This window comes from Phacochoerus africanus, chromosome 12 (genome assembly GCF_016906955.1).
Source record: "Phacochoerus africanus isolate WHEZ1 chromosome 12, ROS_Pafr_v1, whole genome shotgun sequence".
NCBI classification, from domain to species: Eukaryota; Metazoa; Chordata; class Mammalia; order Artiodactyla; family Suidae; genus Phacochoerus; species Phacochoerus africanus.
In genome coordinates this window covers 34452493-34480027 of record NC_062555.1, presented here as the reverse complement: position 1 = coordinate 34480027, position 27535 = coordinate 34452493, and the positions used below count along the sequence as shown (strand labels likewise).

Genomic DNA, 27535 nt, shown 5'->3' with positions numbered 1-27535 from the left:
TTTTTGTCTTTTAGGGCCATACCTGTGGCACATGGAAGTTCCCAGGCTAGGGGTCGAATTGGAGCTACAGTCTCTGGCCTACACCACAGCCACAGCAATTCGGGACCTGCATCCTCATGGATGCTAGTCACATTTGTTTCCCCTGAGCCACGACGGGCATGCCTTCATATAATTTGTATTCATTCAAGTCTTTCCTTCTACAGACATGAGCAAAGTGCAAAGGACATGCCAAGGCAGTTCACATCTGCCCAGGAGATCGGGTTGCTCACCCTAACTCTCTACATGGGCCTCGAGGTCATGCTCCGGACTCTGCCCTCACCCTCAAAAGGCTCCCTGCTCAGAAGTCTCCTAGAGCAATCACTGAAAACTCTGCCAAAGGACCATTTCCCCGGAGGAGAATCTATTGGTGAAAAGAATCAAGTGTTCTCCAGAGACATAGAACCAGTACATTTCTTTCTCCAAGTCTTTTTTTTTTTTTTTTTGCCTCTTCTAGGCCCACTCCCGCGGCATGTGGAGGTTCCTAGGCTAGGGGTCTAATCGGAGCTGTAGCCACCGGCCTACGCCAGAGCCACAGCAACACGGGATCCGAGCCACGTCTGCAACCTACACCACAGCTCACGGCAACGCCGGATCGTTAACCCACTGAGCAAGGGCAGGGACCGAACCCGCCACCTCATGGTTCCTAGTCGGATTCGTTAACCACTGCGCCACGACGGGAACTCCTGCCCCAATATATTCTAACTGCTATTGGTTGAATCTGTAGATGAAGAGCTTAAGGATAGAGAGTTGAGGAGTTCCCGTTGTGGCGCAGTGGTTACCGAATCCAACTAGGAACCATGAGGTGGCGGGTTCGGTCCCTGCCCTTGCTCAGTGGGTTAACGATCCGGCGTTGCCGTGAGCTGTGGTGTAGGTTGCAGACGCGGCTCGGATCCCGTGTTGCTGTGGCTCTGGTGTAGGCCGGTGGCTACAGCTCCGATTAGACCCCTAGCCTGGGAACTTCCATATGCCGTGGGAGCGGCCCAAGAAATAGCAACAACAACAACAAAAGACAAAAGACAAAAAAAAAAAGAATATATTGGGGCAAAAGACTTCAGAAAGTTTCAAAAATCAAAACTTGAATTTGCTTTGCCCCAACATTTATATATCACACTCGCATTGTACTTATAACTATTTACATAACATTTATACTGCATTGGGTATTGTAAGTAATCCAGGGATGATTTAAAGTAGTGGGGAGGGAGTTCCCACTATGGCACAGTGGGTTAAGGACCCGGTATTTTCTCTGCAGTGGCTCAGGTTCTGTCCCTGGCTTGGAAGTGGGTTAAGGTTCCAACATTGCTGCAGTTGTGGTGTATGTCACAGATGCAGCTCAGACTCTATTCCTGGCCTGGGAACTTCCACATGCTACAGGTGCAGCCATTAAAAAAAAAAAAAAAAAAAGATAAATGCAGCGGTTTGAGGGACCCTATGTGAAAATCTTTACAGCTGCCCACACTTACAGAACCTAGAGAAAGCCCCCTGCCCCGGGCCTGCCTTGCCTTCTGTCCTGTCTCCTGCCCCTCTGTGTCTTAGTCTCCTGGGTGCTTAGCTTCCTAGACTGTTTCTAATCCTCCTTAGTTTTGTTCTCTTTCCTCCTTCCAAATCCCTTATGTCTTTTAAGACTCAGCTCAGGTGTCATCATCTCTTAGATACCTTTTCAGAAGCGTGCCCCTAGTCCTGGTCTTTTTTTTTTTTTTTTTTGCTTTTTAGGGCCACACCTGCAGCATCTGGAAGTTCCCAGGTTAAGGGTCGAATCAGAGCTGTAGCTGCCGACATAAACCATAACCACAGCAGCGCTGGATCTGAGCCACATCTGTAACCTACACCACAGCTCACAGCAATGCCGGATTCTTAACCCACTGAGCTGCAATGGGAACTCCCCCCTAGTCCTGATTCTTATCATGACATGTGATGCAGCCTGTAAGGAGCATGGGGTTGGAGCGAGATGGCGTGACAGGCTGTCATGTTGACCTGGTCACTCGCCATGTTGCTTTAGGTCAATTATTCTATCCAGGCCATACTGCAGTTTCTCATCTAGGAAAAAGACAGTACTAGGACTCACTTTATGGGTTACTGTAAAGATCATGTTACTTAGAACAGTTCCTGGCATGGCATGAGTATGGAATAAATGCTATGAGCAACACTTACCCTGTTCTTTTCATTGGTGTCCGCTTCGTTTGGCAACGCTAAGATCTTTGAGGTCTGAGACTGTCTCTGGTTATCTGTGAGGCCTCAGGGACGGCGGAAAGCTGCTGCTTACAAATATGCCTGAAGACAACTATTAAGAACCTTTGTGCAGAAGATGAACATAAAGCGGAGACGAGAGAGTTGGAAAAAGCCTTCCTGGTAGGGATAACGACGGGTGAGAAAACAAGGAAGACATCTGTGCAGGAAGTTGTAGGAAGAGGCTTCAGTGAGGCAGATGGTCCTTATGGTGAGAAAGCGAGAGGGACAAGGCAGAGGAAGAAAGGGAATGACTCCTCTGGAGCCCAGAGCAATCTGAAATGGGCCTGTCAAATGGGCCACACGGGGAACTCAGCAACTCAAACACTGAATGCGGCAGAATCCAGTAGGGGACCCTGGGCCAGGGAGACTGGTTAGGAAAATAAGACATCATTTATTAGCAGCTACCATGGATGGCTACTATTTCCAAACCCTTCTCTCTTAAAGGAAAAGGCAATTTTATGATCACAAACAGGCTTTTTTGTTTGTTTTAATGACAACTCAACCTCTACATATATACAATATTGCACAAATCATAGTGGGTTGACAATTATATTAACAATACAAATTCATGAAACAGTTACATAAAGCTACTGCTCTAAGTTTCGGTGATTTCTGTGCCAAGTATTTCAGTAAATACGGTGAACGGAAAGGAACTCGGCTACTTCAACTCGTAAGACTCGGATTCCAAAAAAAGCATGTATGTCATCTCACAGAACACTTAATATATACCAAACCCAGGAAAATCAACTACTTGATAAAAAGAACACTGTTAAAGAAAAGTTGGTGACGAAAACCTTAGGTTTAAATACTAGGCTTAAAAAATTTTAGCACTAGGACCTCGAAAGTGTATGCCTATTGGGATTACAAGAAAAGACCCCATCTTCTGCTTCTCAATTACTACTGCATTCCAAGAGAACAATCCTGGGTTGCTACAATGTCTTCTTCCCTGCTAGGGTAAACTACTGTTCCCTGATCTGAGTGAAACACGATGGTAATTCACATAAATGGGTTTTATTTATCTGTTTTTTTTTTTTAGGGTCTCACCTGTGGCATATGCAGGTTCCCAGGCTAGGGGGTCCAATTGGAGCTGTAGGTGCCGGCCTATACCACAGCAACACAGGATCTGAGCTGCTTCTGTGACCTACACCACAGCTCATGGCAATGCCGGATCCCCACCCACTAAGCAAGGCCAGGGATCGAACCTGCAACCTCACGGTTCCTAGCTGGATTTATTTCTGCTGCGCCACAACAGGAACTCCTACATAAGTGAGTTTTTTTTTTTCTTATTATTTTTTTAATTAAAAAAAATTTTTTTTCTTTGCCCTTTAGGGCCCCACCTGCGGCATATGGAGGTTCCCAGGCTAGAGGCCAAAGCAGAGCTACAGATGCCAGCTTACACCACAGCCACAGCAACGTGGGATCTGAGCCACTGAGCGAGGCCAGGGATTGAACCCACAACCTCATGGTACCTGTCGCATTCATTTCCACTGCGCGCCATGATGGGAACTCCTAAATGGGTTTTTAAATAAGAATCTTCTCACTTAAAATAAAACTATGCTCTCCAAATTACAAAGAACTCTTATCCAAGTGTTGATGAGGTAAAGAAGCCAGATCACCTGTTTACCTTCACTGACCACCTCAGAATGAAGAGCTGGCATGTCACTACCAAGAGGGGGGAGATGTGGGTGGTCTTGGCTCTGCCCCTAGCTCGCCTGCAGTACCAGGGGGCTGGGACAAAAACCCTTCAGCTTCCCTGGGCATAGAACTAAGTGAGTATAGTACTGGGGGGTGCGGGCGGCAGATGGCTTTTAAGAAACTTTCTAACAAAAAGGCTCTAAGTCAGCCTGAGACCCCATGTCTGAGCAGGGTAGCAAAAGAAATGGATTTAAAAACAGGGGGTTGAAAGTATTTACCTTCTGATCCCATCACTCAGAAGGATTCTATACTACAGTTCAAGGAACTCTCTGTCCGATTTAATGTAATGGCTGGGGATGCTACAGGGTAATGCAAAGGAGGCATTTGACAATGAAATTTTGGATAAAAAAGTAGAAACTCCGTGCCCACTTCAGTAGAAAAACACGCTCCATCACATCACACCAGCGGTCAAGACTTCCTGCCGCTGAATTTCGAGAGCCATCCATTTGGGGATATATACATTCAAGCTGCTCAAAAGAACTACCAATGCACACCTGTGACGAATGTTTCCTGAAATCTTCCCAGAAAGGCAACTGTCATGCAGCTGCTTCTAACAGAAAGGATGCAGAAAGAATGACTCGAGGGGAGGACTTAAAAAATGCCCCCGAAGCATTTTGCTTTCTGTCCCCTAAAAAGAACACAAATACCCAGCTTTCTGGAATCTGACACACTGGCTTCGTCTTCAAAATGCATCACTTTATTTTCCTTGTAAGGCAGTCATACGTTACAAACCTTAATCACGTGACAGTCACATGATTTCTCCAATAAGCCCCAGAGCGTCCGCAGCTCTCCTGGGGCCCATGGCCCGAGCAGTCCTGAGGAGTCAGATGTTAAAGCTTTCTCCACAGCCACATGTCCCTTTGATGTTTGGGTTATTGAACACAAATTCACTGGATAATTTGTCTTCAACATAGTCCATTTCTGTTCCTAAAAGTGTTAGCTGTGCTTTCTTCTCGATGAACACTCTGACTCCTGGGGGAGAAGAACACGCTGAGTCACACACAGCCTGCCAGCCTACACAACCTGCTGACTCACAGCACAAGCGAACCTTAAAAAGTAACCACTAACAAAAGCCAAACAGGAAGCTTTTGAACCCGTCTCATTATTTCCCTTAAGGGATGCAGTGCCCAGCTTCCTGTTTGTCCCCTTTCCCACACAAGAATCTACGTATTAGTCTAGACAGTTGTACGCAAGCAAATTCTAGGACAATTCTATGTAAGACTAGAATTTGCCTTCTGCTATTCATCTATTTTTCCAACTTGGGACATGAAGAAAATCTGTATATTTCCAGTGAGAGTTTTGTAAAGATGGAGTCACTAAAATTAATGAAAATCCTGAAATGCTATCTGTTACCACAACACACTGCCAAGCCTAGAGAAACAAAAAACTGCTATGGTGAGCTAGTTTAATAAGACTAAATCATAAATCAGTACAAGCAGTTGTGTTTTTCGGCTTATGAGCTGGGAAACTGATCCTAACTCCCTAGCTATGAAGTAGGTAGAGGTTGGGCATCTTCATAAATACAAATGCATCAAGAAAGCTTTCTTGGAGTTCCTGCCATAGCACAGTGGTTAACGAACCCAATTAGGAACCATGATGTTTCGGGTTCAATCCCTTGCCTCACTCAGTGGGTTAAAGATCTGGCGTTGCTGTGGTTGTGGTGTAGGCCGGTGGCCACAGCTCCAAATGGACCCCTAGACTGGGAACCTCTACATGCCGGAGTGCAGCCCTAAAAAGACGAAAACACACACAAAAAAAAAAAAGAAAGAAAGCAAGCAAGCTTTCTTCCTGGGAGGTCCCATCGTGGCTCAGCAGAAACAAATCTGACTAGGATCCATGAGGATGCAGGTTCGATCCCTGGCCTCCCTCAGAGTGTTAAGGATCTGGTGTTGCCATGAGCTGTGGTATAGGCTGCAGACACAGCTCAGATTGGCAATGTTCTAGCTGTGGTGTGTAGGCCAGCAGCTGCAGCTCTGATTTGACCCCTAGCCTGGGAACTTCCATATGCTGCAGGTGTGGCCCTTACAAAAAAAAGCTTTCTTCTTCATAAGAAATTGAGCTATTACTAAAATCTAAACTATTATTAAATATAAAATATTATTATCCTTAGCCTGGGAACTTCCATATGCTGCAGGTGCAGCGGCTATTAAACCCCCCCCAACCCCAAAAAACCAAACACAAACAACTCACCATCTTGAACAACTTCTTCATCAGAGTCTCCTTTTGTCTTTGTATATTCTAGAGTGTAGGAAAGGCCATTACAACCCCTGGTTCGGACACCAACTTTCACACCTACCTGAAAAGGCATTGCATATATAAACTTAGTTTTAAAGTAGCACAGGTTCAATAATTATGTTAATAAAAGCCCTATTTGATATTATTCGTTTCTTTGAAAGTTAAAAGATAAATATCAGATTTCTGGCTATAAAACATCCCTTAAGGAAGTGTAAGTAGAATAGGAGACAAGCATTTAAAAATTTAACTATTGTGGAGTTCCCGTTGCAGCTCAGTGGTAATGAACCCGACTAACATCTAAGAGGATGCAGGCAGGATCCCTGGCCCTGCTCAGTATGTTAAGGAGCCAGTGCTGCTGTAAGCTGTGGTGCAGGTTGAAGACTTGGCTCAGATCGGTGTTGGTGTGTCTTTGGCCGGCAGCTGCAGCTCCAATTTGACCTCTAGCCTGGAAACTTCCATATGCTTTGGCCCTAGAAAGACCAACCCCCCCCCCCAAAAGAAACTATTGTGCAAACATCATTACAACACCAGCAGGTGTCCAAAAGGACTAACAACCAATTATATACAGAGAAAAGAATAGAGGAAAAAAATACCCCCAAACTATAGTCACTCCACCCTAAAAAAAGAGCTGGTATTTTTTTCCTATATTCTTCCAATCTTTTGTCATATAATCTAAACATGTTTACAACAGAAATAAAAAATTTATTCTCTGCTACATTTTTTCCACTTAACACATCATTTCCCCATATAATTAGCTTCCACACTCATCATTTCCAAGTTATACCTACATAATCTTACATTATATTTAAAGCATGTTTATTAGTTAACTCTTAACTATTTGCCATTTAGGCTGGGAATAACATTTTTAAAGGAAGAGTTTGAATTCCAAAAATTAATAACTTTTTTTTTGTCTTTTTGCCTTTTTTCTAGGGCTGCTCCCGTGGCATATGGAGGTTCCCAGGCTAGGGGTTGAATCGGAGCTGTAGCCACTGCCCTACACCAGAGCCACAGTAACTCGGGATCCGAGCCACGTCTGCGACCTACACCACAGCTCACGGCAACGCCGGATCGTTAACCCACTGAGCAAGGCCAGGGATCGAACCCGCAACCTCATGGTTCCTAGTCGGATTCGCTAACCACTGCGCCAAGATGGGAACTCCAATAATCATTTTTTTAAGAGAAAAATTATCTGATGGCAGAGATGACCACGTAAGAAAATCAAACTTTCTCAAAAATGTTTCTGCTCCCCCTCCTCATGTGAGATGTTTCTGGGAAGTTTCCTTACAGTCCACAGACCATTACCTGGCACTCAAAAGGCCTCTACGTGACAGGGGGACCTCTACATTACAGAATGTTTAATTCTGTAAACATTCTCAAGTACCAGAAAGCAAAAGACTGCAGTCAACACAGAGGTCAGTTTAAAAAGTGACCAAAAAGCACTTTTAAAATGCCAATGTCTACCTTAATGTAATTTTCTGACAATATCTACCGAACTTCTATTCTTGGGTCCTACCTCCTTTTTACTGTTAAGTAAATAGCATTGTCCTAAGAAGCATCATTTCAGCAAGCAAGTCTTGATTCTCTGAAAAGCAGCAATCATAAAAGTGGGAAGACATCTGAAGAGAGTGAGTGAGAATGGTAAGGTGTCTGAGGGTTTGATGAACTAATGCATTCAGAGTATTCTATTGTCTTTTTTTTTTTTTTGTCTTTTTGCCATTTCTTGGGCCGCTCCCATGGCACATGGAGGTTCCCAGGCTAGGGGTCAAATTGGAGCTGTAGCCACCACCCTACACCACAGCTCACGGAAACGCCGGATCCTTAATCCACTGAGCAAGGGCAGGGACCGAACCCGCAACCTCATGGTTCCTAGTCGGATTCGTTAACCACTGCGCCATGACGGGAACTCCTTTTTTTTTTTTTTTTCCTCTTGTCTTTAAACAAGGAGACAGGAAGTTTCCACTGTGGCTCCGTGGTAACAAACCTGATTAGTATCCATAAAGACGCACGTTCACTCCCTGGCTTCGCTCAGTGGGTTAAGGATCCGGCATCGCCGTGAGCTGTAGCGTAGGTTGCAGACATAGCTTGGATCTGGCGTTGCTGTGGCTGTGGTGTAAGGCCAACAGCTGTAGCTTGGATTCAACCCTGAGCCTGGAAACTTCCATATGCCACACCTGCGGCCCTAAAGAGACAAAAAACAAAAACAACAGCAAGGAGACAGACTGTGGTTTTATCCACCCTCAGAGAGACAGCTCAGAGAATGTGTGAGGGAATTTCACGTATTCAGCATGATATACAACTGCTAAAATTCTGGAGCACGTGTTACAAGTACCTGTTTAACTTAGTTTTTATCTTTGCAAACTGAAGACTCAAGCAAGCAGGATGCCAGCTATCAGGAATGGATAGAGAAAGGGCACGCGAAAACACAGCTTCGGGTCACTGAGATTTGGAAAAGGGACTGCTTATGCCACAGATGACACCTGATGACGTGTCTGCTCAACCCTTTTCATGTCCATATGAACAAACATCCCTCAAATCTACAAAGCCACACTGTTTTATTCGGTCAATTTAAACTTTAGTCATTAGTCTACCTAAATTGAGCTGGAACACTGATATACTTCAGATTTAGTAATTACGAGGCCAAAAAAATTCTTAGAAGGAAGATGACAGAACCCCCATAACTTTGTAATGCAGTTTGTACAATGAAACCTAGAACTACTCTGCAGTCTAATTACTAATTAATAGTCTTGGAAGTAGTTTATAGCATTCTTTAGGCAATTAACAATGCACTGAGATTAAGGTGACAGGCACACCCCTTAATAATTCTAACATCTAAGAACACAGCCTACACAGGGGTACTGAACTATGCTTACAGGCCTACAACAATGGGCCTGGCATGCTAGAGACAACAAATATTTGTTGCCATAGTGTTCATTCATGGCAGCACTGAATGAGAACAACCTAACAGACCTTTAATAGGGGGGACTGGTTATATAAACTTGTTCAGCAGAATATACTATCATATGGAGCAATGAAAAAGAATGAGGAGGACCTTGACTTAAGGATACAAAACGATCTTCAAGCTGTATTATCAGGGGAAGAGCAAAGTGCAACCACAGCATGTATGTCTTATCTAAGCAGGAAAAGACACACATTCAAATGTAACTGGCACAGTCTAGGCAAGTGGTTCCTCTCAGGGAACTACTTTTGGTTGTTATAACTCAGGAGGGGGGCACTGCCAGGGACAGAGGCCAGAGGTGCTGCTAAACCCCTGCAATCCACTCTCAACAGAAAGATACCCAGCCGAACACATCACCAGTTCGGAGGCTGAGAAACCCTGGTCCAGATAAATAAAATGCAGGTGAGCTCTGGAAGGACATGAAGAGGCTGCCTCTTGGAAGGGAGAATGAAGACAAAGAGTCTGGGGTGAGAAAGTGACTTCCTTTTCAATAATACTCTGTTGTTTTTCTGCATTTCCTCGGCTAAGGCTTCGCATGTACAAATTCTCAAAACATGGAAGACATCTAACTGGCCAGAATTAATTTTAGGTTCACATAAACTGGGAAATATTCAGTATTAAATTAATATCTTATGTTAGAATTGAAGTTTGCTGATCGAATTAATACAGACACGTTAGAATTATCAACATTAACTATAATATCTTATTGTACCCAGGTTTAACAGAAGTCAAATGAGACACTGAGACATCAGCTACTAAACAAAGAAATGAAAGGTAATTAGGACAAGTAGTCAATATGTTTAGTGCCACCCTGAGATGTTCTCTGTAAGAAAAACATGTGTTTTTAGAAATTATAAAAGTCTGTGGTTGCTTTAGAAAAGTAGAATGTGTGTACTTTCAATAAAGAAGGAATGAGGAATGGAATTGCATTTTATTAAGGCAAAAGAAAGATAGTCTGTCTTTAGCTTGTTGTGCTGGATGGAAAAATAAGGGACAGACTAATATGGATAAAGAAAGTGAAGCAAGGTGTGTGGGAAGTGGATACTGAGAAAAATGCTGTGCATTATGCGGACAGAGTTTAGAATAAATTTGAGTAAGATAACTTTAAAAGCAAGGTGGTACCATAAATCAAACTCCTCACAAGGACAAGTTACCTGTGCTATCGTAAAATCTAAATGTTGTGTCTGTATTCCTGATTATTCACAGAATGTCTGATTCTCTGCTAGATCTCCAGCAGCAGATTCATAAGACGTCTGATCCAGCTCCGACTTTTGGAGCTGCCCTTTGGAATTGGTTGACCACCTCCTCCTGGTGAAAATATTTCCTCACCATAGCCATCATTGTGATCTTAATCCTTTTATTTGGACACTGTATAAATAATTACATTTTTTACTTCATTACAACCCGATTACAAGCTATCAACCTTCAGATGGTGATGGAAGGGGTACCCAATGTAATATATCGAAGCCCACTCGACCATCCCGTGAGTGGAGACCTAACTGCTTTCCCCTAACGACTTCCCTTTTCAGCAGGAAGCAGTCAGAGCGGTCGTCGCCCCTTCTCCCCTGAAGTTAGGGTCTTCAACTCTAGAGGGGAGGTTGAGGCAGAATTATTAACTCAGGTAGTCTGTGTGGGAGCATGGGCTTTGATGCAGTCTTTGATATGGTCATGGATTAACATTTGTGGCTTATGGGCTCCAGGGAGTAACATCCCCACAGGCCTTGTTTACCACAGGGAGTGTACCTCCGCCCAGATGCGGACATTTATCTGTAACCCCCTGTGACTCAGTTTATGGGAGGAAAAGGTCAAAGAAACTATGAGACTTACAGGACATTTCCACCCCTAGGACCCTACTGGACAAGGACTGATATGGGCAACTGAATAAGGCCAATGGGAGAAGACCACATCTCGCTGGACCCCTTGTTGGTACCCCAACTTTAAAGAATAAAAACCCCTATAGGACAGTAGAGAAAGACGGCTCTTCTCCCCCTCCCAGTAACCCTGGGAGCTATCTGCTTTTCTTTTCCTTTAATAAAAACTTTGCTGGCTTGCAAAAAAAAAAAAACAAATAAAAAAAAAAAACCAAAAAAAAAACCCAACAAAAAAAACTTTGTTATGTTACTGGCATTTAAAAATCACAAGCATGTTTTACTTTTAAAATAAAAATCCCCAATTAATGAAAGCACATTGTTTATCACAAGATAAATTCACTGTGAAACTACAACTTCAATTTTTTTTTTTTTTTTTTTGGCCACGTCTGTGGCATGTGGAAGTTCCTGGACCAGGGATTAAACCTGCGCCACTGCAGTGCTAACACTGTTCCTTAGCCCCCTGAGCTACAAAGGAACTCCACGACTTCAATTTTTTTACTCAATTATTTGTCTGATTGGTTTTACTTACGTGTTCAGGCTTATCTTTAAGAAGTTGTTTTATCTTGTTTACTGCTGAAGGTGTCTGAAAAAAGAAAATGTTTTCATTTACAAACTTCGCATTCTTCCTAGTCTTTAAGGCTGTTCAAATCTATTTTTAGTTAGTTCATGTGATGAATTTATGTTCCATTCTTGCCCGGGTACCTTGTAGATTTTATACACAAACACACGAACTCTACTCAGTTAAAAGGTCTTGTTTTGTTTTGTTTTTTTAATGTTCAAAACATCTACCGACAACATCCTCCTCATCGCTTTCCCTTCTCCCTCAGTCAAGGTCGGTTCCCTGTCATCATCCCGATGGTACTATCTACTTACATCACAAATGTAGTTTTTCAGGTCAGCACCTATTTTGTGTTCCTACTGCATGCCCAGCAATAAGCACACTGCCTGACACAGAGAAGGCACTCAACAGTCAACGAATGACATCAAGGACCACACTGGGAAAGCCAATCTTCAGGCATTCTCACCCTACAGATCATTATTAACTCTGCTGCTCGTTGTACTCGCTCCAAGTGTATTTCAAATCCATCAAACTGCACATCTAGAGGAAAAAGTGTTTCCGGCATCAAATAACCTAGAGTGGGCCTCTAGTGCCAGATCCACCAAATGTTCAAAGAGACTCTTCAAATCAGCATCTCAGGTTATCTGGTGAACAGAACTAGTTATTCAGCTGGTTAATAAGAAAAACAAGAACACGTAAGTTTTTCAGGAGAAATGCTGACTAACCATGCCCAGTTATCCTTAAAGTGGCAACGCAGTGCATGTGTATGGAGCAGCATTACCTTCCTGAGAAAGGAGGCTGTCAGGGACAAAGCCTGTCCCAGGGCACTCCTGGTCCACTTCCTAGCTATATCCTGGCCTGTTGCTTGGCTTCAACAGGGATACTAGTCCCTCCTCTTCAGGATTCTTGTGAGGATTAAATAAAGCAGTTCACAAAAAGCATCTAGAACAGTGCCGTGCCGGGCGCAAAGAGCTCAACATAAGCCGGCTATTATTACAGTGATGACAGATGAGCATGGTGAGATCATGCCCCTCCTGCTTCTTGTTTCATTAGCTCCTCTAGCTGTCAATGCTACGCTGATCCCTCCAGTTTTCTACAACGGCATTTTCCTGGTTTGTGAAATCTCAAACAGTGGACATTATGACCTATGACTTGGCAGTAACTGTAGCCAGAACTCAAGCTTGTGCTGAGGGAGTGGACGCAATGGATGGTCGAGGGTGCTCTTCTGCCCGGGCTGGTAGGGGCTTGGCCAGAGGAACATGCATTTTAGCAGAGTTTGAAGCCAATTTAGAAAGGTCATGAAACGGAGAAGGTTGAGACTAGCATTTTTATTTGAAAACAAAAACAAAAACAAAAAACACAACATGAAAATAATGCATTGCAGTTGATAAAGATGAATGGTTAGGAGACTCTGATTTCAGTTATTACTATATGGTGTGTATAATTTCTTACTGTATCACTGTAAAAAAAAAAAATTAAATAAACCACCATCAATGGGTGCTTTATAAAGGCCTTTACCTATGGGTCTATCAGCACAGGAGCCAAGCAGTGCAACAACACAGAAGAGTATGCAGGGGGCAGAAAGAGGAAATGCTGAAGACAATTATGGGGTTTTTTTTTGGTTTGTTTTTTGAGATCATAGCATATCAACCTCAAATATTAAAAGAAATATTAATGAAAAAAGTCTTTTAAGGAGTTCCCGTCGTGGCTAAGTGGTTAGCGAATCTGACCAGTATCTATGAGGATACAGGTTCGATTCCTGGCCTCGCTCAGTGGGTTAAAGATCTGGCATTGCTGTGAACTGCGGTGTAGGTTGCAGATGCGGCTTGGATCTGGCATTGCTGTGGCTGTGGCATAGGCTGGCAGCTACAGTTCTTTTTTTTTTTTTTTTTTTTTTTTGCTATTTCTTGGGCCGCTCCCATGGCATATGGAGGTTCCCAGGCTAGGGGTCTAATCGGAGCTGTAGCCACCGGCCTACGCCAGAGCCACAGCAACGCGGGATCCGAGCCGCGTCTGCAACCTCCACCACAGCTCACGGCAACGCCTGATCGTTAACCCACTGAGCAAGGGCAGGGACCGAACCTGCAACCTCATGGTTCCCAGTCGGATTCGTTAACCACTGCACCACGACGGGAACTCCCAGCTACAGTTCTGATTCGACCCCTAGCCCAGGAACCTCCCTATGCTGTGGGTGCGGCCCTAAAAAACAAAAAGACCAAAAAACCTCAACCCCCCCTCCCCAAAAAAAAACCCCTCTTAAAAGCGTTTATTCACCTTTCTAAATGACTGCCATCAAAAACTAGCTTTTCCAACTTTCAGGTCGTATTTCCTGCTACAGTCCTGAAGAAACTAATCTAATTACTATCAAATGGCAAAAGATTTCTGGTTGAGTTAAAAAAAAAAAAAAAAAAAAGGCACAGCCATGGGAAAATATTAGATGTCCAACCGTCCAACCCCATGAGGAGCCTTACTGCTGGTGGGCTGGAGGCCCTCAGGGCACACATACCATGCTGTCAACAAGTCCCCTGTGTTTTTATCACAAAGTTACTCTCTAGTTTAGTTTTAGAAAGTAATATATTTCCTTCTTTTCTTGGAGTTCCCTTGTGGTGCAGTGGTTAAGGAGCCTGTGTTGTCACTGCTGTGTTTGATTTCCCTGGTCTGGGAACATTCACATGCTGTGGGTGTGGCCGGAAAAAAAGAAAAAAATGTATTTTCTTCGTTTCTCAACTTTTAGTAGAAAACACTCAACTAGTAAATGAAAGCGATTCATGGAGTGTGGCCTCCTTACCACCAAGTGGCTGATGTTCACATCTCTTACTGAAAGGGTCTGAAGGGAAAAGTAACCTGTGTGTTTGGGAATTGTCATTAATTAAATTAAAACATTTCTAAATTTTCCAGTGTCAGGCAAAAACTAAACATACCCTGCTACAAAGTGTTACTCATTTAAGGGGAAAATAAGGTTTTTATAATTTTCCAAGTGATGGATCTGATTTTCAGAACAAGTCGGAATGATTCAACAGGGAACTTTCAGGACTTTAAGGATCCTACTTTGCTCTGAGTCTATTTCCATATTCTGGTGACTGCGCACTTAAGTAAAATCATTCTAGGAAACTGTATAAAAACATCAATGAAACAACTTACCATAAGCCTAGTAGCCCTCCAACTTCAACGCACTCCAGTAAACTAAGAAACCCACACCATTCAAGAAATTTAATTAACCTGAGTCTAATTCACCTGAGGTTTGGCCACTGAATTAAAATTTAAGGAGTTCTTGAGGAGTTCCCACTGCGGCGTAGCGGAAACAAACCTGACTAGGAACCATGAGGTTATGAGTTTGATCCCTGGCCTCGCTAAGCGGGTTAAGGATCCGACGTTGCCATGAGCTGTAGTGTAGGTCGCAGACTTGGCTCGGATCTGGCAAGCGGCTGTGGCTCTGATTAGACCCCTAGCCTGGGAACCTCCACATGTAGGTGAGGCCCTACAAAGCAAAAAAAAAAAAAGAGGTTCTTGAAACTCAAAGAGATGTAATGATAGCTTTTAAGTCTCTCACATGTGTATTACAGAAGACATTCAAGTGAAAGAGTATCTTTTTATCTTTGAGATATGTTAGCCTTAAATAAAGATTTCTAATCGGTTGAAATTATGGGAAAAGGCGCTACAGAGGCACAAATTTTTAACTACTCTGTAGTAACACTTTTACTGTATCCATTGCCCCAGGGTTTCTATTCTTTGTAGCAGAAACTTTTCATCCTTCATCCTGTATTTCCTTAAGTCATTTCCCAGGCAATTTTCATTTTTTGCTCTTTAAGGAAACAAGATTAAAACTCAAAATTAACTCCACAATCATGTATACTAAACACATGCCAACAATTACAACCTATTTCAACTGTATTATAAATCTGGCATTTTTAAGGTTTAAAAGATGGAAGATAAAAGAGCAGCCAACGAACCAACTATGGTATATTTTAACTCATTCTTTAACAGCTATGGCCGCATCAACATGCTATCTCCTTTTCATCTTTTCCCATTTCTGTGTGTGCCTGTTCATACATGTAATCATAGGACAGATACACAATTTTTAAAAGCATAACATAGTAAATACACATAGTCACTGTTTACTGAGTACCTAGCCACTTAACAGTTTATATGAACCATCTTTTTTTTTTTTTTCATTCTTCCAATTCTGTGATTTAGGTATGAAAGATTAAATAATTTGCAGAAGACTAATAAGTCAAAGAATGAAGAGTGTGATTATCAAACTTTCCAAAAAAAAAAAAATCATTATTTACAATGACTATGTATCTCATCAACAGGATTTAATTTACTTAACTGACTTTTCATTGTTAGACATGCAGGCTACTTCCAATTGTTTCCTGTGTAATGCCCCTTAAATTGCCTCCATAGACAAATCTTACAGCTTGGTCACCGTCCTAGAGGACTTCTAAGGCTGGGCCTTCTGAGAAGGAACAACTCCTTAAGCCCCAATGTATTTAATGCCATATTGATGCCCAGCACCCTTCTCAACCAGGTGCTGCTGCTAGAAAGTTAAGCCCTAAAGCATTAAACGTACACCATGAAGTAACGTCTCTCCTGTGTATCAAGGATGATGCTGGCTATGTGCTATCAATCTTCACAGCTTTGGCTGAGCTTTGGGCACTGCTGTGGGTACATCCCTAATCCTAAATTAGGGCCGCAAGAGCTCTGATTTGTACAACGATGGAAATAAAGGACTCTGCCAACAGTGTAGTGTTAAATCTAACTTCCTTAGTCATATTTTACTCTGGCTCCTGCATGTTCAACTCCTTTTGTCAATTACTGGGTCTCCGGGGAAGAAGGGGAAGGGGGGGATGTCATCCTCCTAGGATGTTTGTTCTCTGTAGTGTCAAGGGTACTCGCTTTGATATGGTGGGTTGAAGTCTTAAAGCATTCTAGCAGGGGCCCACCTATGGTTGCATAAAAGTGCCTGTGACCATTCTTTTAGGTCTTTCTCTTCAGCAAATTGTCAATCCTCTCCTGGATTAACATCATTTAACGCAGATAATTTTGGTGCTGACAACGTGGAATCATGCTTTTACTTCATCATTTCCTTTCCCTAGCCTCTTGCTGACCTCTGGTAGATGACCCAGTTACAGCCCTTCTCAAAGGTTGCAACAAGTCAGATTCCTTATTTAAAAATTTATATATTTGAACATTTGTCTCTTCTTACCCATTTTATTGAACTCTCTCTAGTTTCATTTGCTCTCACTTGTCTTCACTCATTAGTCCTTTGATGCTTTCAATGCTTTTGCACTTAAGTGAACATGGGGGGCTTAAATGTTTCCAAAAACACTTGTGTTAAGACTAGGGAACATAGGCCAGGATTAAAATGACAGCAAGCCTGCTACCACAGACCTTTGGTAGAAAGCAAGAGGGCCATGCTTTGGCACCAGCTTCTAAGATCACAGGGAAAGGGGCTCATAAAGTCAGCTAGACAAGTTATGTAGGATAAATTCAGACAATGGACTCCTGCACGTTAATCTAAGGCAATTATAAAAACTGATATGATAAAGCAGTGCTGGTAGCAGAACTGGCCTGGTAAATTGCAACAAATAACAAAGCATAAAGGAGCAAGTGTGGATGGACAGCCCAGGCCTGAGAATGTGGGCTGGGTTGTTATTCCTAGTAACTTCTAGAGGCGTCAAAGGTGGGCCCCAGGAAAGTGGGAAATCTGGGCCTTAAATGTCTGATGACTAAGTAGGAATGGAGAGAAGGAACTCAAGAATTTTTTTTTTTTTTTTTTTTTTGCTTTTTAGGGCCACATCCATGGCATATGGAAGTTTCTAGTCCAGGAGTTGAATCAGAGCTGCAGCTGCTGGCCTAGCCACAGCCACAGTGACGCAGGATCCCAGCCGTGTCTGGAACCTACACCACAGCTCACGGCAACACTGGATCCTTAACCCATGGATCTGGGATGGAACCCGCGTTCTCATGGATAACCAGGTTCGTTACCGATGAGCCACAAGGGCAACTGTGGAACTCAGAAATTTTGAAGAAACAGGTAACACGCCAAATGGTGGAGAAAGAAAAGGCAAAAAAAGTGTCACGACACTTTCTGACTCTTCCTGGCACTACCATTACTAGAACTGGTAGAATTCTTTTGATTCAGAAATCTTTTAACTGTGACTAAAAGGAGACACAAAGTAGGAGTAGTGCCAACTAGTTCTTATTTCAAGACCTTGGAAAATTCTAAGATTTGATGATCTTTCATGACATGAAGCAGGCTTGGTGGTACAGAAAAAAGGAATGTAGAATATCATATACAAACAGTATAACTTCCTTATGGACCTAAAACAGTGAGCCACCATAAAAATAAATTCGCCCACCTGATCACGACTTTCTTCTGCTTTGCTACAACTAATTTTCTGGCAACAGACTTTCTTGTGGCATTAGATGAAACAGAATCTATGATTCAATATAATTTGTTTTCCGGTCTTTAGGAACTGGAGTGCTTACACAACAGCTTCTCCTTAATCAGGAGTGGGGTGTGTGTGTGAAAAGAATGCTGAACTGATCATTAGCTTTCCTATGAAATAAATCTTTCAAAACGCAAATAGTGACTGGTTAATGGATACTGGGGTTTTCCTTCGGGTCCAGATGTTTCGGAACTACGTAGAAGCGACGGGGGCAAAATACTGCGAATGTACTAAATGCCACCAAATCGAACGCTTTAAAGTGGTACATTTTATGTGAATGTTCCCTTAGCTTAAAAAAAAAAAAGAAAAGAAAAAAACACGGCGCAGTACGCCGATGATCCAGCACGCGTAGTAAATTCTTTATCTGCAGCGCGTATGCTGGTGCCCTTTGAACATGTTTGACCCTTCACCCAAAAAACACTATAAACTCACTCTGGGCGGAAATGTATCCTTCTTTGTCCCTTTTAAGACGTGACCACGGCCCAACACCGCTGGAAGCAGAGAGTGCATTTCAAAAACTCTCTTCCACCGTAGACACCAGGAAGTAACCCTTTATGCACTGCAGCCTTGATTTCGCCAGAGCGTGGGCTTTGTCACCTCTGCGCTCTCACCGGCGCTCACGCACTCACACTGCGGCTAGGCAAGGTTCTCTCCAAGCGCCTCAAGGACAGCTACCCAGGTTCATTCATCCAGCTAACCCCGGCACCTGACACACAGATCTCTAAATAACCTACACCCTAGCCCCTACCAGACCTCCGCTGCCCCAGGCTCCCAGAACACCGAGACTGACTGCTGGGCGCCTAGCTCGCGCCCCCTCCCCCCTCTACGCGACGGCGCACGGCCTGCTGGGAAACGTAGTTCCCGGGCTCCCGGCTCCCGAGGAGCAGCCCCTCCCGCGCCTGTTTATCTCCCCAGCAGGGACGAGTTCCGAAGGGAGGGGGCGGCAAAGCGGCGGCTGCAGAGGGGGACCAGGGCAACGTCGGCCGGCCGTGCCCCGCCAACCCCCTCGCGGGGGCAGAGGGTAACCAAAGCCACGGGCCCGGCCGCGCGTCCTGGCCACTCACCAGGGTGAGGGCGGCCCGGGTGGGCTGCAGCTTCCTCTTGCTCACAGCCCGGACAGTGGCCCGGACTAACGAAGCCGACATCTTCGCCGTCCCGGCGACCCGGTACCTCGGGCCGGAGCTCGGCCACCTCAGCCTCTCTCCATGGACACGGCTGGCGCATTGACGCCACAGCTCCGGCGCACGGTGGCCGAGGCCCCGCCCTGCGCGGGCCCGCCCTCGCCGTGGCCATTGGACGGGCCGCGTGAGTGATGGCCGGAGGGCGGGGCGGACGCCCGGGCAGTGGTCACGTGACGTGGGGGCGCAGGGGGCGAGGGAAAGGTCGTCCCTCTGCGCAAGGTCTCAGTGCCCTGTCTCCGTGCAGACTAGGGCACGTGGAGTTAGCTCCGACTTGTGGACTGTGAAAGCGCGTAGTTCCATTACCTGCCTGAAGAGCAAGGTGCGGCGCTGCCGCTTAAGAACGCAAATAAGTCCACCGGCTGGTGCTCTCAAGGACAGAGTGGTTCTGAGGCCCAGACGTAGTACACGTCTGTCTTCCTTTTTGGTCCAGCTAGGGGGTTATTAAGGGCGTAGAATTACCGCAGATTCTCGATAAACAACCTCTCCTTCTCCCCTCCCTCTTTCCGCAGGCTGTTTGGGAAGCTAAAAGACGGTACTAACGCAGTGTTCTCTTCAGGTGCTGAATTTGGAACACAGTCTTACTCTGAGATGTGACCGGGCAGCTCTGGTAATACTTTTATAGCAAGTACCAGTCAATAGCTAGATTGAATACATGTTGCTTGTTAGATCTTGGGTACTCAGGTGCTTCTGCCTTTTGATTCAGCAAATATTCCCGAGTCGCATGCACTGTGCAGCCTGCAGTATACCCGGGCATACACAGGAAGCCTGGTAAATAGAGGGTTTGGAGAATGAGATCCTGGTAGGATAGAAGTGCAGCAGGGGGGGTAAGATGGGAGACCATGAGGAAAGGTGGCATTTCTCCTGGAAGCGCTAGAGGTAAGGGGGAAAGGGAGGAGGTTCTGTGGAGTGGTTCTGGGGAGGAATTCCAGTTCTGTTTTGATACGGAAAGAACTAATCAGTGAAGTGTTTTTTTAATGCCCGGCCGGGGGCGGGCGGGATGGGGCTAGGCCAATGCCTATCCCCAACCTCCTACAAGAGGAGCTTAGTGTTTTAGGCCCCTTGGAGCCTATAGGATTGTAGTTAGAATTCGTTACATCACTTGTCTCTCTGCTGTTGAAATGCAATCACACTGACATTAAGAGAATGGTTATTTCCCCAGGCCCCACGGTGCACAGAGGAAACTGGGATTAGGTGACGGTAGTGTGGTATGTCTCTCGGCTTCATCTTTAACTAGCTGGTTGATCTGGTATAGGGCATTTTTCTCCTGCTCTTCCTCCTACAGATGTGGTGCAGATTAAACGCTACTAATTATTAATGGATAATTTTTTTTTTGCTTTTTTTTTTTAGGGCCTTACCTGTGGCATATGGAAGTTCCCAGGCTAGGGGTCAAATTAGACCTGCAGCTGCCAGCCTAGGCCGCAGCCACAGCAATGCTGGATCCCAGCCATGTCTGTGACCACAGCTCAAGGCAACAATGGATCCTTAACCCACTGTGCCAGGCCAGTGAGCACAACAGGAACTCCCGTTAATGGATATTTAGAGATGCCATAAAATTGTGAAAACACTCTGGTACAATGTCATTATGCATTTGTCCAAACCAGTAGAATGTGCTATACCAGGAATGAATCTGAATGTAAACAGTGGACCTGGGTGATAATGATGTGTCCATGTAGAGATTCATAGATTGTAACAAATGTCCCACTCTGGTGCCGGATGTGGACGGTGGTGGTGATTGGTGCACTGCAGGGCATAAGAAAACTCTACTTTCTGCCTAATTCTGCTGTGAACTTAAAACTGCCCTAAAAGAATTTATTAATAAAAATGTAAAAAAGATGCTATATATCATTTTTTATCAGTTACTGAAAAAAATGTTATGTAGTTGTGCAGCACTTTACTGGGTTTCAGAACCTTTGAGTACATTATCTCATGGGAGCCTCACAACTTTGAGCCACACAGAGCAGTAGCATTGGCATAACTATTTTATAAATGATGCTTAGGAGTTCCCTGGTGGCCTAGTGGTTAAGGATTTGGTGTTGACACTGATGAGGTTCAGGTTCAATCCCTGGCATGGCCAAAAAAATCCCACCCCCACTTCATAAATGATGCTTAAACTCAAGCCTTTCAGTATAGTGCTGAATTGGACAGTTTTAAAAATCTACTATTGGAGTTCCCGTTGTGGCGCATTGGTTAACGAATCCGACTAGGAACCATGAGGTTGTGGGTTCGGTCCCTGCCCTTGCTCAGTGGGTTAACGATCTGGCGTTGCCATGAGCTGTGGTGTAGGTTGCAGACGCGGCTTGGATCCCACGTTGCTGTTGCTCTGGCGTAGGCCGGAGGCTACAGCTCTGATTGGACCCCTAGCCTGGGAACCTCCATGTGCCGCAGGAGCGGCCCTAGAAATGGCAAAAAAAAAGACAAAAAAAAAAATCTACTACTAAACGTTTGAATTGAGGATCCTGTGCGTGTTTAAATAGCTTTCTTTCCTCTACTTTAATACTCAATACTCAGTTTTTAACTTATTAGCTGTTTCTGCATGTACGTGCTAATTCACATAATGTTTGTCAGTGGATTAGGCATGTCTAATGTTATTTGAAACTGGTGCAGGTCCCTGAAAAAAACTGGCATGTTAGAAGAAGAAAGTGTCTTCATGATATATATAAAAAAAAGTGTTCCTTTATCTCAGAGCTGCAGCTGTCCAGTGGTGTGGAAATTAAGTAGGTGTGGGAACTGCTGAAGGAGTTTGTAAGCTGTAACCATGTCTAGATTTCCCGTAATAGTTTTAAAAACTTGCACTAGGGAAAAGTTCAACACTGCACTTCAGGGTTCTGAAAACACAAACCACCAGAAGTGTTTTCTCAGTTAAGACTGCATTTGATCCTCACAACTGTGGAAGGGCGGGTATGATTTTCATCTTCTAGGCAAGGAAATTCAACTGCTAAGAGGGGGTGCGGATTGCCACATTCTCATCTGGAAACAAGGCAGGGCCAGAACCTTAATGAAGCTTACAATTCCACTCACTGAAGAGAGAGTGGGCTACATTCTTGACTGCTGCTGTCCAAACAAGCCTGCTTTCAAGAAAGAAAACATACTGAACACATCTCTGCTGTTTTATAGAGGTCTGTTACATTGTTTGCTTTTCAACAATTTTTTTTTTTTTTGCCCGAACACACTTATGAACCCTATTGACTTAGCTATCCAGGATCTTTTTCACTAGGGGATTGAGTACGTGTGTGTGTGTGTATATATACATATATGAATAAGACTATTTGTGAAACACATTTCAAGATTAAAAAATAACCTGAAATTACCTCAGAACATTTTACCAACATTTCTAAGTGTGCCCAGTGCTGCTACTGTCCACACCGAGCAAGAGATTAAAAAGTGCAGACTGGGAATATAAAAAATGGATTTCAGAGTTTTGTTTGCTCCACAAAGAGGAAGGGAGAACCCTGGGAGTGGAGCATCGTGGCGGCTTGTTAAGAGAGACAGGCCAGCTGCATGTGAAAGATAGCCACACCCTGGGCATGGAGCAGATTGTAGCTGTCCCCTAAACAGGGTGCTGAGGAGGGGCTGTGACCAGCATGCATGTAAAGGGTGTGAAGAACCAAGGGCAATCCACTGTCCAGGTCTGCTGGCAAACCCTGGTCAGTGGCCCAGTGATTCGGCATGAGGAACTGAAAATCAACCCCAAAGCTCTCAAAAACACTGGGCAGAATTTACTATAGGAATCAGAATAAAATGCAGGAAACTTTTAACATTCTTAAAAGGATGTAATAAAATGTGGTTTCTATGAAAAGGAAGATAATAAGAATAAACCAAAAGAATGAGAGGGAAAGGAAGGTGGTGGGGGAGGTGAGTTCAAGAAAAATGAAAAGTACAGTGACAACATTCAGGTTAGAAACAGCAAACAGCAGAATGCCACTAAAGATCAAGTCCGTCCCTTGGAGATTAAACTTGACAAGTTGCTAACAGGATGGAAAGAGATGCTAGTGAGAGGAATTTCAGAAAAGACAAAGTGTTTTTGAGAAAATTATGAATATAGATATTTTCTCAAATTGGAAAAAAACAACCAAAAAAACGAGTGAGGCGAGACATTGGATTCACTTCTGTTTCAGATCAAAGTCTCTGATACAAAAGTTAGGGGAAGACGTAAACACAGAAGCATCCAAGCAGAAAAGCAAAACATATAAGGGAACAAAAATCAGGCTGGCCCTCGTCTTCTATCACAGTGCCAGAAGACAAGAGAATGGCATTAAAAGAAAGTGTGACAAGAACTCTCTGTCTAGTCATGTGGACTTTCATGCACGAAGGCAAGAGAAGAAAAGAGAAGCTGCAGAGGAAAGTCAAGCAGAATAGTTTGAGCCCAGGTTGCATAATTCACGTGTTCATTGAGTTTGTGTTCACTCAAAACTGAGTAAAGAATCATCCCAAGTTTTTCTAACACAATTTCCCAACTCTCTTTGGTGATTCTTCTTCTTTACCTGGAAAATGCCATCAAATAATTCTTCTAAAAGAAAGACTCGGAAGGTGTGCAACTTTTGTTTTTTTCTGTCTTTTTAGGGCCACACCCGTGGCATATGGAGGTTCCCAGGCTAGGGGCTGAATTGGGAGATACAGCTGCTGGCCTACACCACAGCTCACAGCAATGCTGGATCCTTAACCCAGTGAGCAAGGCCAAGGATTGCTAGTCAGATTCATTTCTGCTGAACCACGACAGGAACTCCAGAGTGCTACTTTTCTGCAACCTCTCCTACCTGGGAATATCCAGCGAGCAGCCCCTGCGGCCCTCCCTTATGTATATATCCCCTCATGTCTGTGCCTCTTATTTGCACATTCTCAGAGCTTGGTGTTAACTGGTGACCATAAACACCAGAGCATGTGAGTGCAAGTAAAGGGAGCACAGGATAAAGAGGAGGATGTGTACTGCCCTTCATCCTGGACTCGTGAAAATTTAGGACTCTCATTGGAAAGTAATGTGGATAAAATTACAGGTTGATGTTTTGATTTTATTTCAAAAGGATAAATAAACTAAGGCATAGTTCTGACCATATACTGCTTACGAAGGGCTTGCGAATTAGAGAAACATTTCCATGAGGGCTCCAGTCAAACCAACATGAACCAATCCAGCTCGTGATTGGCAGAGAGATGATAGCCTCTTTCTTCTTCAGGGATTTAAAAAGTGCTCCACCTAATTTCTGAATATCATAGAAAGTAAAAAGTATTTATTTTGTCATTTTTCCTTTGAAAATATTTTTTTTTTTTTTTTAGCAGCAAACAGGATTCTTGTTTTCCTTACTTCATTTTTATGACCATAGTAATTATATGTCAACTTACATATAATTACAAAATTAGAGAGGGAGAAAACCAAAAGCCCCTTGGTGGCACTGCTCATCCACGGAAGGCTCACATAAATAGGTACTCATGTTACGTTATCACTTCTACAAAGAGCAATAAAATAAGTCTGAAAATCGTAAATACAGTAGTAGCAGTTCACACATATTTGACACGCTTTCACACAAGGATTCAGTCAACGACAATAAATATAATTTCCCCTCTTCAAAACAAACAAAAAAAGGATTTTTAAGGAAAAAAAAGATCAATTTACTTGGAGTTTATCAGCACACTATTTTTAGCGTGCTTTGAGAGATTTAAAAACCATGAAATTGTATTCACTGAATACTGGCCCATAGTTACATTTTTTTTTTTTTAAACCTGTCTTAAATACATACATCATGGCTTTCTATTAAAATCCTTAAACCTATGGGATTTGTAATAGGTAAGACTCTTATTAAAATTTTTTTTCATTAACAATTTCATTAAGTTAAAAAAAATCTGACATTTCCCTTAAATGTTAAGTCGAAGCCTGATCTATGCTGCTGTGTCCTGTGAAATGAACCCTATTTTCAAAGTGAATAGGAATGCCTGAGTGGCATTTAGAGTGCGGCATTTTCCTTCCCTCATGATTCCTGCTGGGTCCTCTTCGCTGAGGCTTTTCCCTGAGTCATATATTTACTGGAAAGGCTACCTAGAGGAGGGGAAAAAACAAAACCCAACATAAATGAAACAAGCCTCACTTTATCGTAAAAACCGTAAGTTATTTCTTATTGTTAACAATTTACAGAAACTTTTCATACTGGAATCGGTCATTTGTTTTGAATCAAGTAACTTGGCTAGACATAAAAATATATAGATGCAACATTATCTATTAAACATAAGCCTCGTCACATTCTTTCTAAATGCAGGCAGGAGTTGCTAGAGTGACATCATTTTATTACATTTGCATGCTCACTGTTTACATATTGGTTCAGAAGGCTAGGTAAACTTTTAAAGGCTCTGCTTTACACTTGCAACCAAATAGAATAGATTGCAAAGAATTCTTTGGTCAGAAATAAGCATTTGAATCATTACCCTGCAGACATGAAGCTGTGAATTGGTGACACTGTAGTTAAAGATTTAAAAGAAAAAAGGAAACTTATATTTACAAGTGAAGGGCAAAAATGAAGAGTGCTAATTAAAAGCACACCACAGAAAGGGGAATAAATTTTGTTCTGGAGCCTAAACAAATAGATCAATGAAACAAGGAAATTGAGAAATTCTTAAGGAAGTAGTATGTAACAAAGGTTATACACAATGACTGTATACATTTCCAACCAATGAGGAAAAGTATGAACTGTTTGATAATTGGTATTATGTCAAATAAGTAAGGAAAGGGTTAGATAAGTTTGCTTCCTCCCCACCTAATTCTAAATGAATTACAGAACTAAATGTAAGAGAGTCAAATTATAAGAAGTTGTGAATATTTACACAATCTTGGGGTGGGGAAAGAGTTTCCTAAATATACCACATTATGCTTTATTCATAAAAAAGCCCCTTGCTATGCTTAGTGCTAAGAAGTTACAAATCAACACAGAAAAGATGAATACCAATAGGTAACTAGGGAAAGAAAAAGCAATACATGAAAGAGAAAAAAAAACAGCATGTGAATATATAAAAAATATTCGATATCAGTGGGTAATCAAAGAAATACAAAGTGAAGGAACATACCAATTTCTAAACACCAAATTATCTGAAGGAAAATCAGAAAGACAGGGAGGTGGGTAGAAATTTTGCTAAAGGAATATTTGTAGAAACTTTATAATAATTTAAATACACGAAACAACTCAAATGTCCAGAACTTGTGATATGACTATGTCTGTTATGACCAAGATACCAGGTATGCAGAGAAGGATAATTACTAATATGAAAAAAAACAGGTTATAAAATCACATGAATAGTTTCATTAAAGCTTAAAAGTAAAACAACAACAACAAAACAACCCTGCAAAACTCCACCAATCAGATATGTGGTGCCTCATTTTCCTTATCTGTAAAATGAGGGCAATACCTACCCCCTTGGAGTTGTTGTAAAGATTAAACGAATTACTACATGTAATGTAGCTGAACACTACCTGGCACATAGAAACTACCTGATGACCACTATTATCGTTACACTGATAATAAAACGATGGGACGATTTTACTTCTAAAACCTAAGTAAGTGTCAATACTCTAGTGGAACAGATATAAATGGCTTTTATTTTCATTTTGCTTAACTGTACTTTCTAAAATTGTCAAAGCAAACATATTAAGTATGTAAATATGAACGTACTCCCTGCCCCCTCTCCCCCCAGCAAGCTTTTCAATGCAGAGCACCTAGTGAGTCAACTCATACTGAAAAATGAGAGTTATCAGCTAGGAAGAATCAAAGCACTCTATTACTATAGTATAAATACCATATTTATACCATAGAGTATCTACTGATCACAAATATACATCTTTGATATTCTGAACTGCACACTCCACTGGAGGGACAAAAGTTTACATATACACAATCCTGATATATTAAATATCTAAATAGGAAAAATAAAGCTTTAAAGCTATCAGGAGAAAATACAGATGGATATCTTTATGATCTCGGGTTAGGGGAGAAATTTTTTTTTTGTTTTTTTGTCTTTTTGCCATTTCTAGGGCCGCTCCTGCGGCATATAGAGGTTCCCAGGCCAGGGGTCCAATTGGAGCTGTAGCAGCTGGCCTACGCCACAGCCACAGCCACACAGGATCCGAGCTGTGTCTGCGACCTACACCACAGCTCACGGCAGTGCCAGATTCTTAACCCACTGAGCAAGGCCAGGGACCGAACCCACAACCTCGAGGTTCCTAGTTGGATTCGTTAACCACTGAGCCATCATGGGAACTCCTAGGGGAGAATTTCTTTCTTTCTTTTTCTTTTTTCTTTTTTTTTTGTCTTTTTGCTATTTCTTTGGGCCGCTCCCACGGCATATGG

General features: G+C 42.9%; 2 protein-coding genes across 8 annotated transcripts in view; both read right to left on the bottom strand.

Moving 5' to 3' along the window:
• Positions 1-4635: 4635 nt before the first annotated feature.
• On the bottom strand, positions 4636-19301 carry ISCA1 (iron-sulfur cluster assembly 1). 2 transcript variants are annotated; one of them, XM_047755085.1, is made up of 4 exons: positions 19098-19301; positions 11552-11605; positions 6151-6256; positions 4636-4932 (listed from the first exon to the last, which is right to left on the bottom strand). In XM_047755085.1, the coding sequence occupies exons 1-4, from the start codon at positions 19176-19178 to the stop codon at positions 4784-4786; spliced, it is 390 nt and encodes a 129-aa protein (XP_047611041.1). In that variant the 5' UTR covers positions 19179-19301; the 3' UTR covers positions 4636-4783. The 2 variants fall into 2 exon arrangements, with proteins under 2 accessions (XP_047611041.1, XP_047611040.1); XM_047755084.1 differs by lacking the exon at positions 11552-11605 and having other exon boundaries at positions 19098-19285.
• A 4898-nt stretch (positions 19302-24199) lies between these two features.
• Positions 24200-27535, bottom strand: part of TUT7 (terminal uridylyl transferase 7) — a 64988-nt gene continuing 61652 nt past the window's right edge. For all 6 annotated transcript variants that reach the window (XM_047755287.1, XM_047755292.1, XM_047755291.1 and 3 more), the window contains one exon: positions 24200-25239. In XM_047755287.1, coding sequence (XP_047611243.1) covers positions 25172-25239 — 68 coding nt within the window. In that variant the 3' untranslated portion in view covers positions 24200-25171. The remainder of the gene's footprint in view (positions 25240-27535) is intronic.

Bases quoted from the DNA above. Each gene is read 5' to 3' on its own strand.
- ISCA1 (XM_047755085.1), bottom strand. From the start codon at position 19,178: ATGTCGGCTTCGTTAGTCCGGGCCACTGTCCGGGCTGTGAGCAAGAGG. The intron at 11,606-19,097 runs GTGAGTGGCCAG...TTCTTTTTTCAG, and splicing joins CCCGGGCCGCCCTCACCCTG to ACACCTTCAGCAGTAAACAA. The intron at 4,933-6,150 runs GTGAGTTGTTTG...CTTCTCCCCCAG, and splicing joins TGAAGAAGTTGTTCAAGATG to GAGTCAGAGTGTTCATCGAG.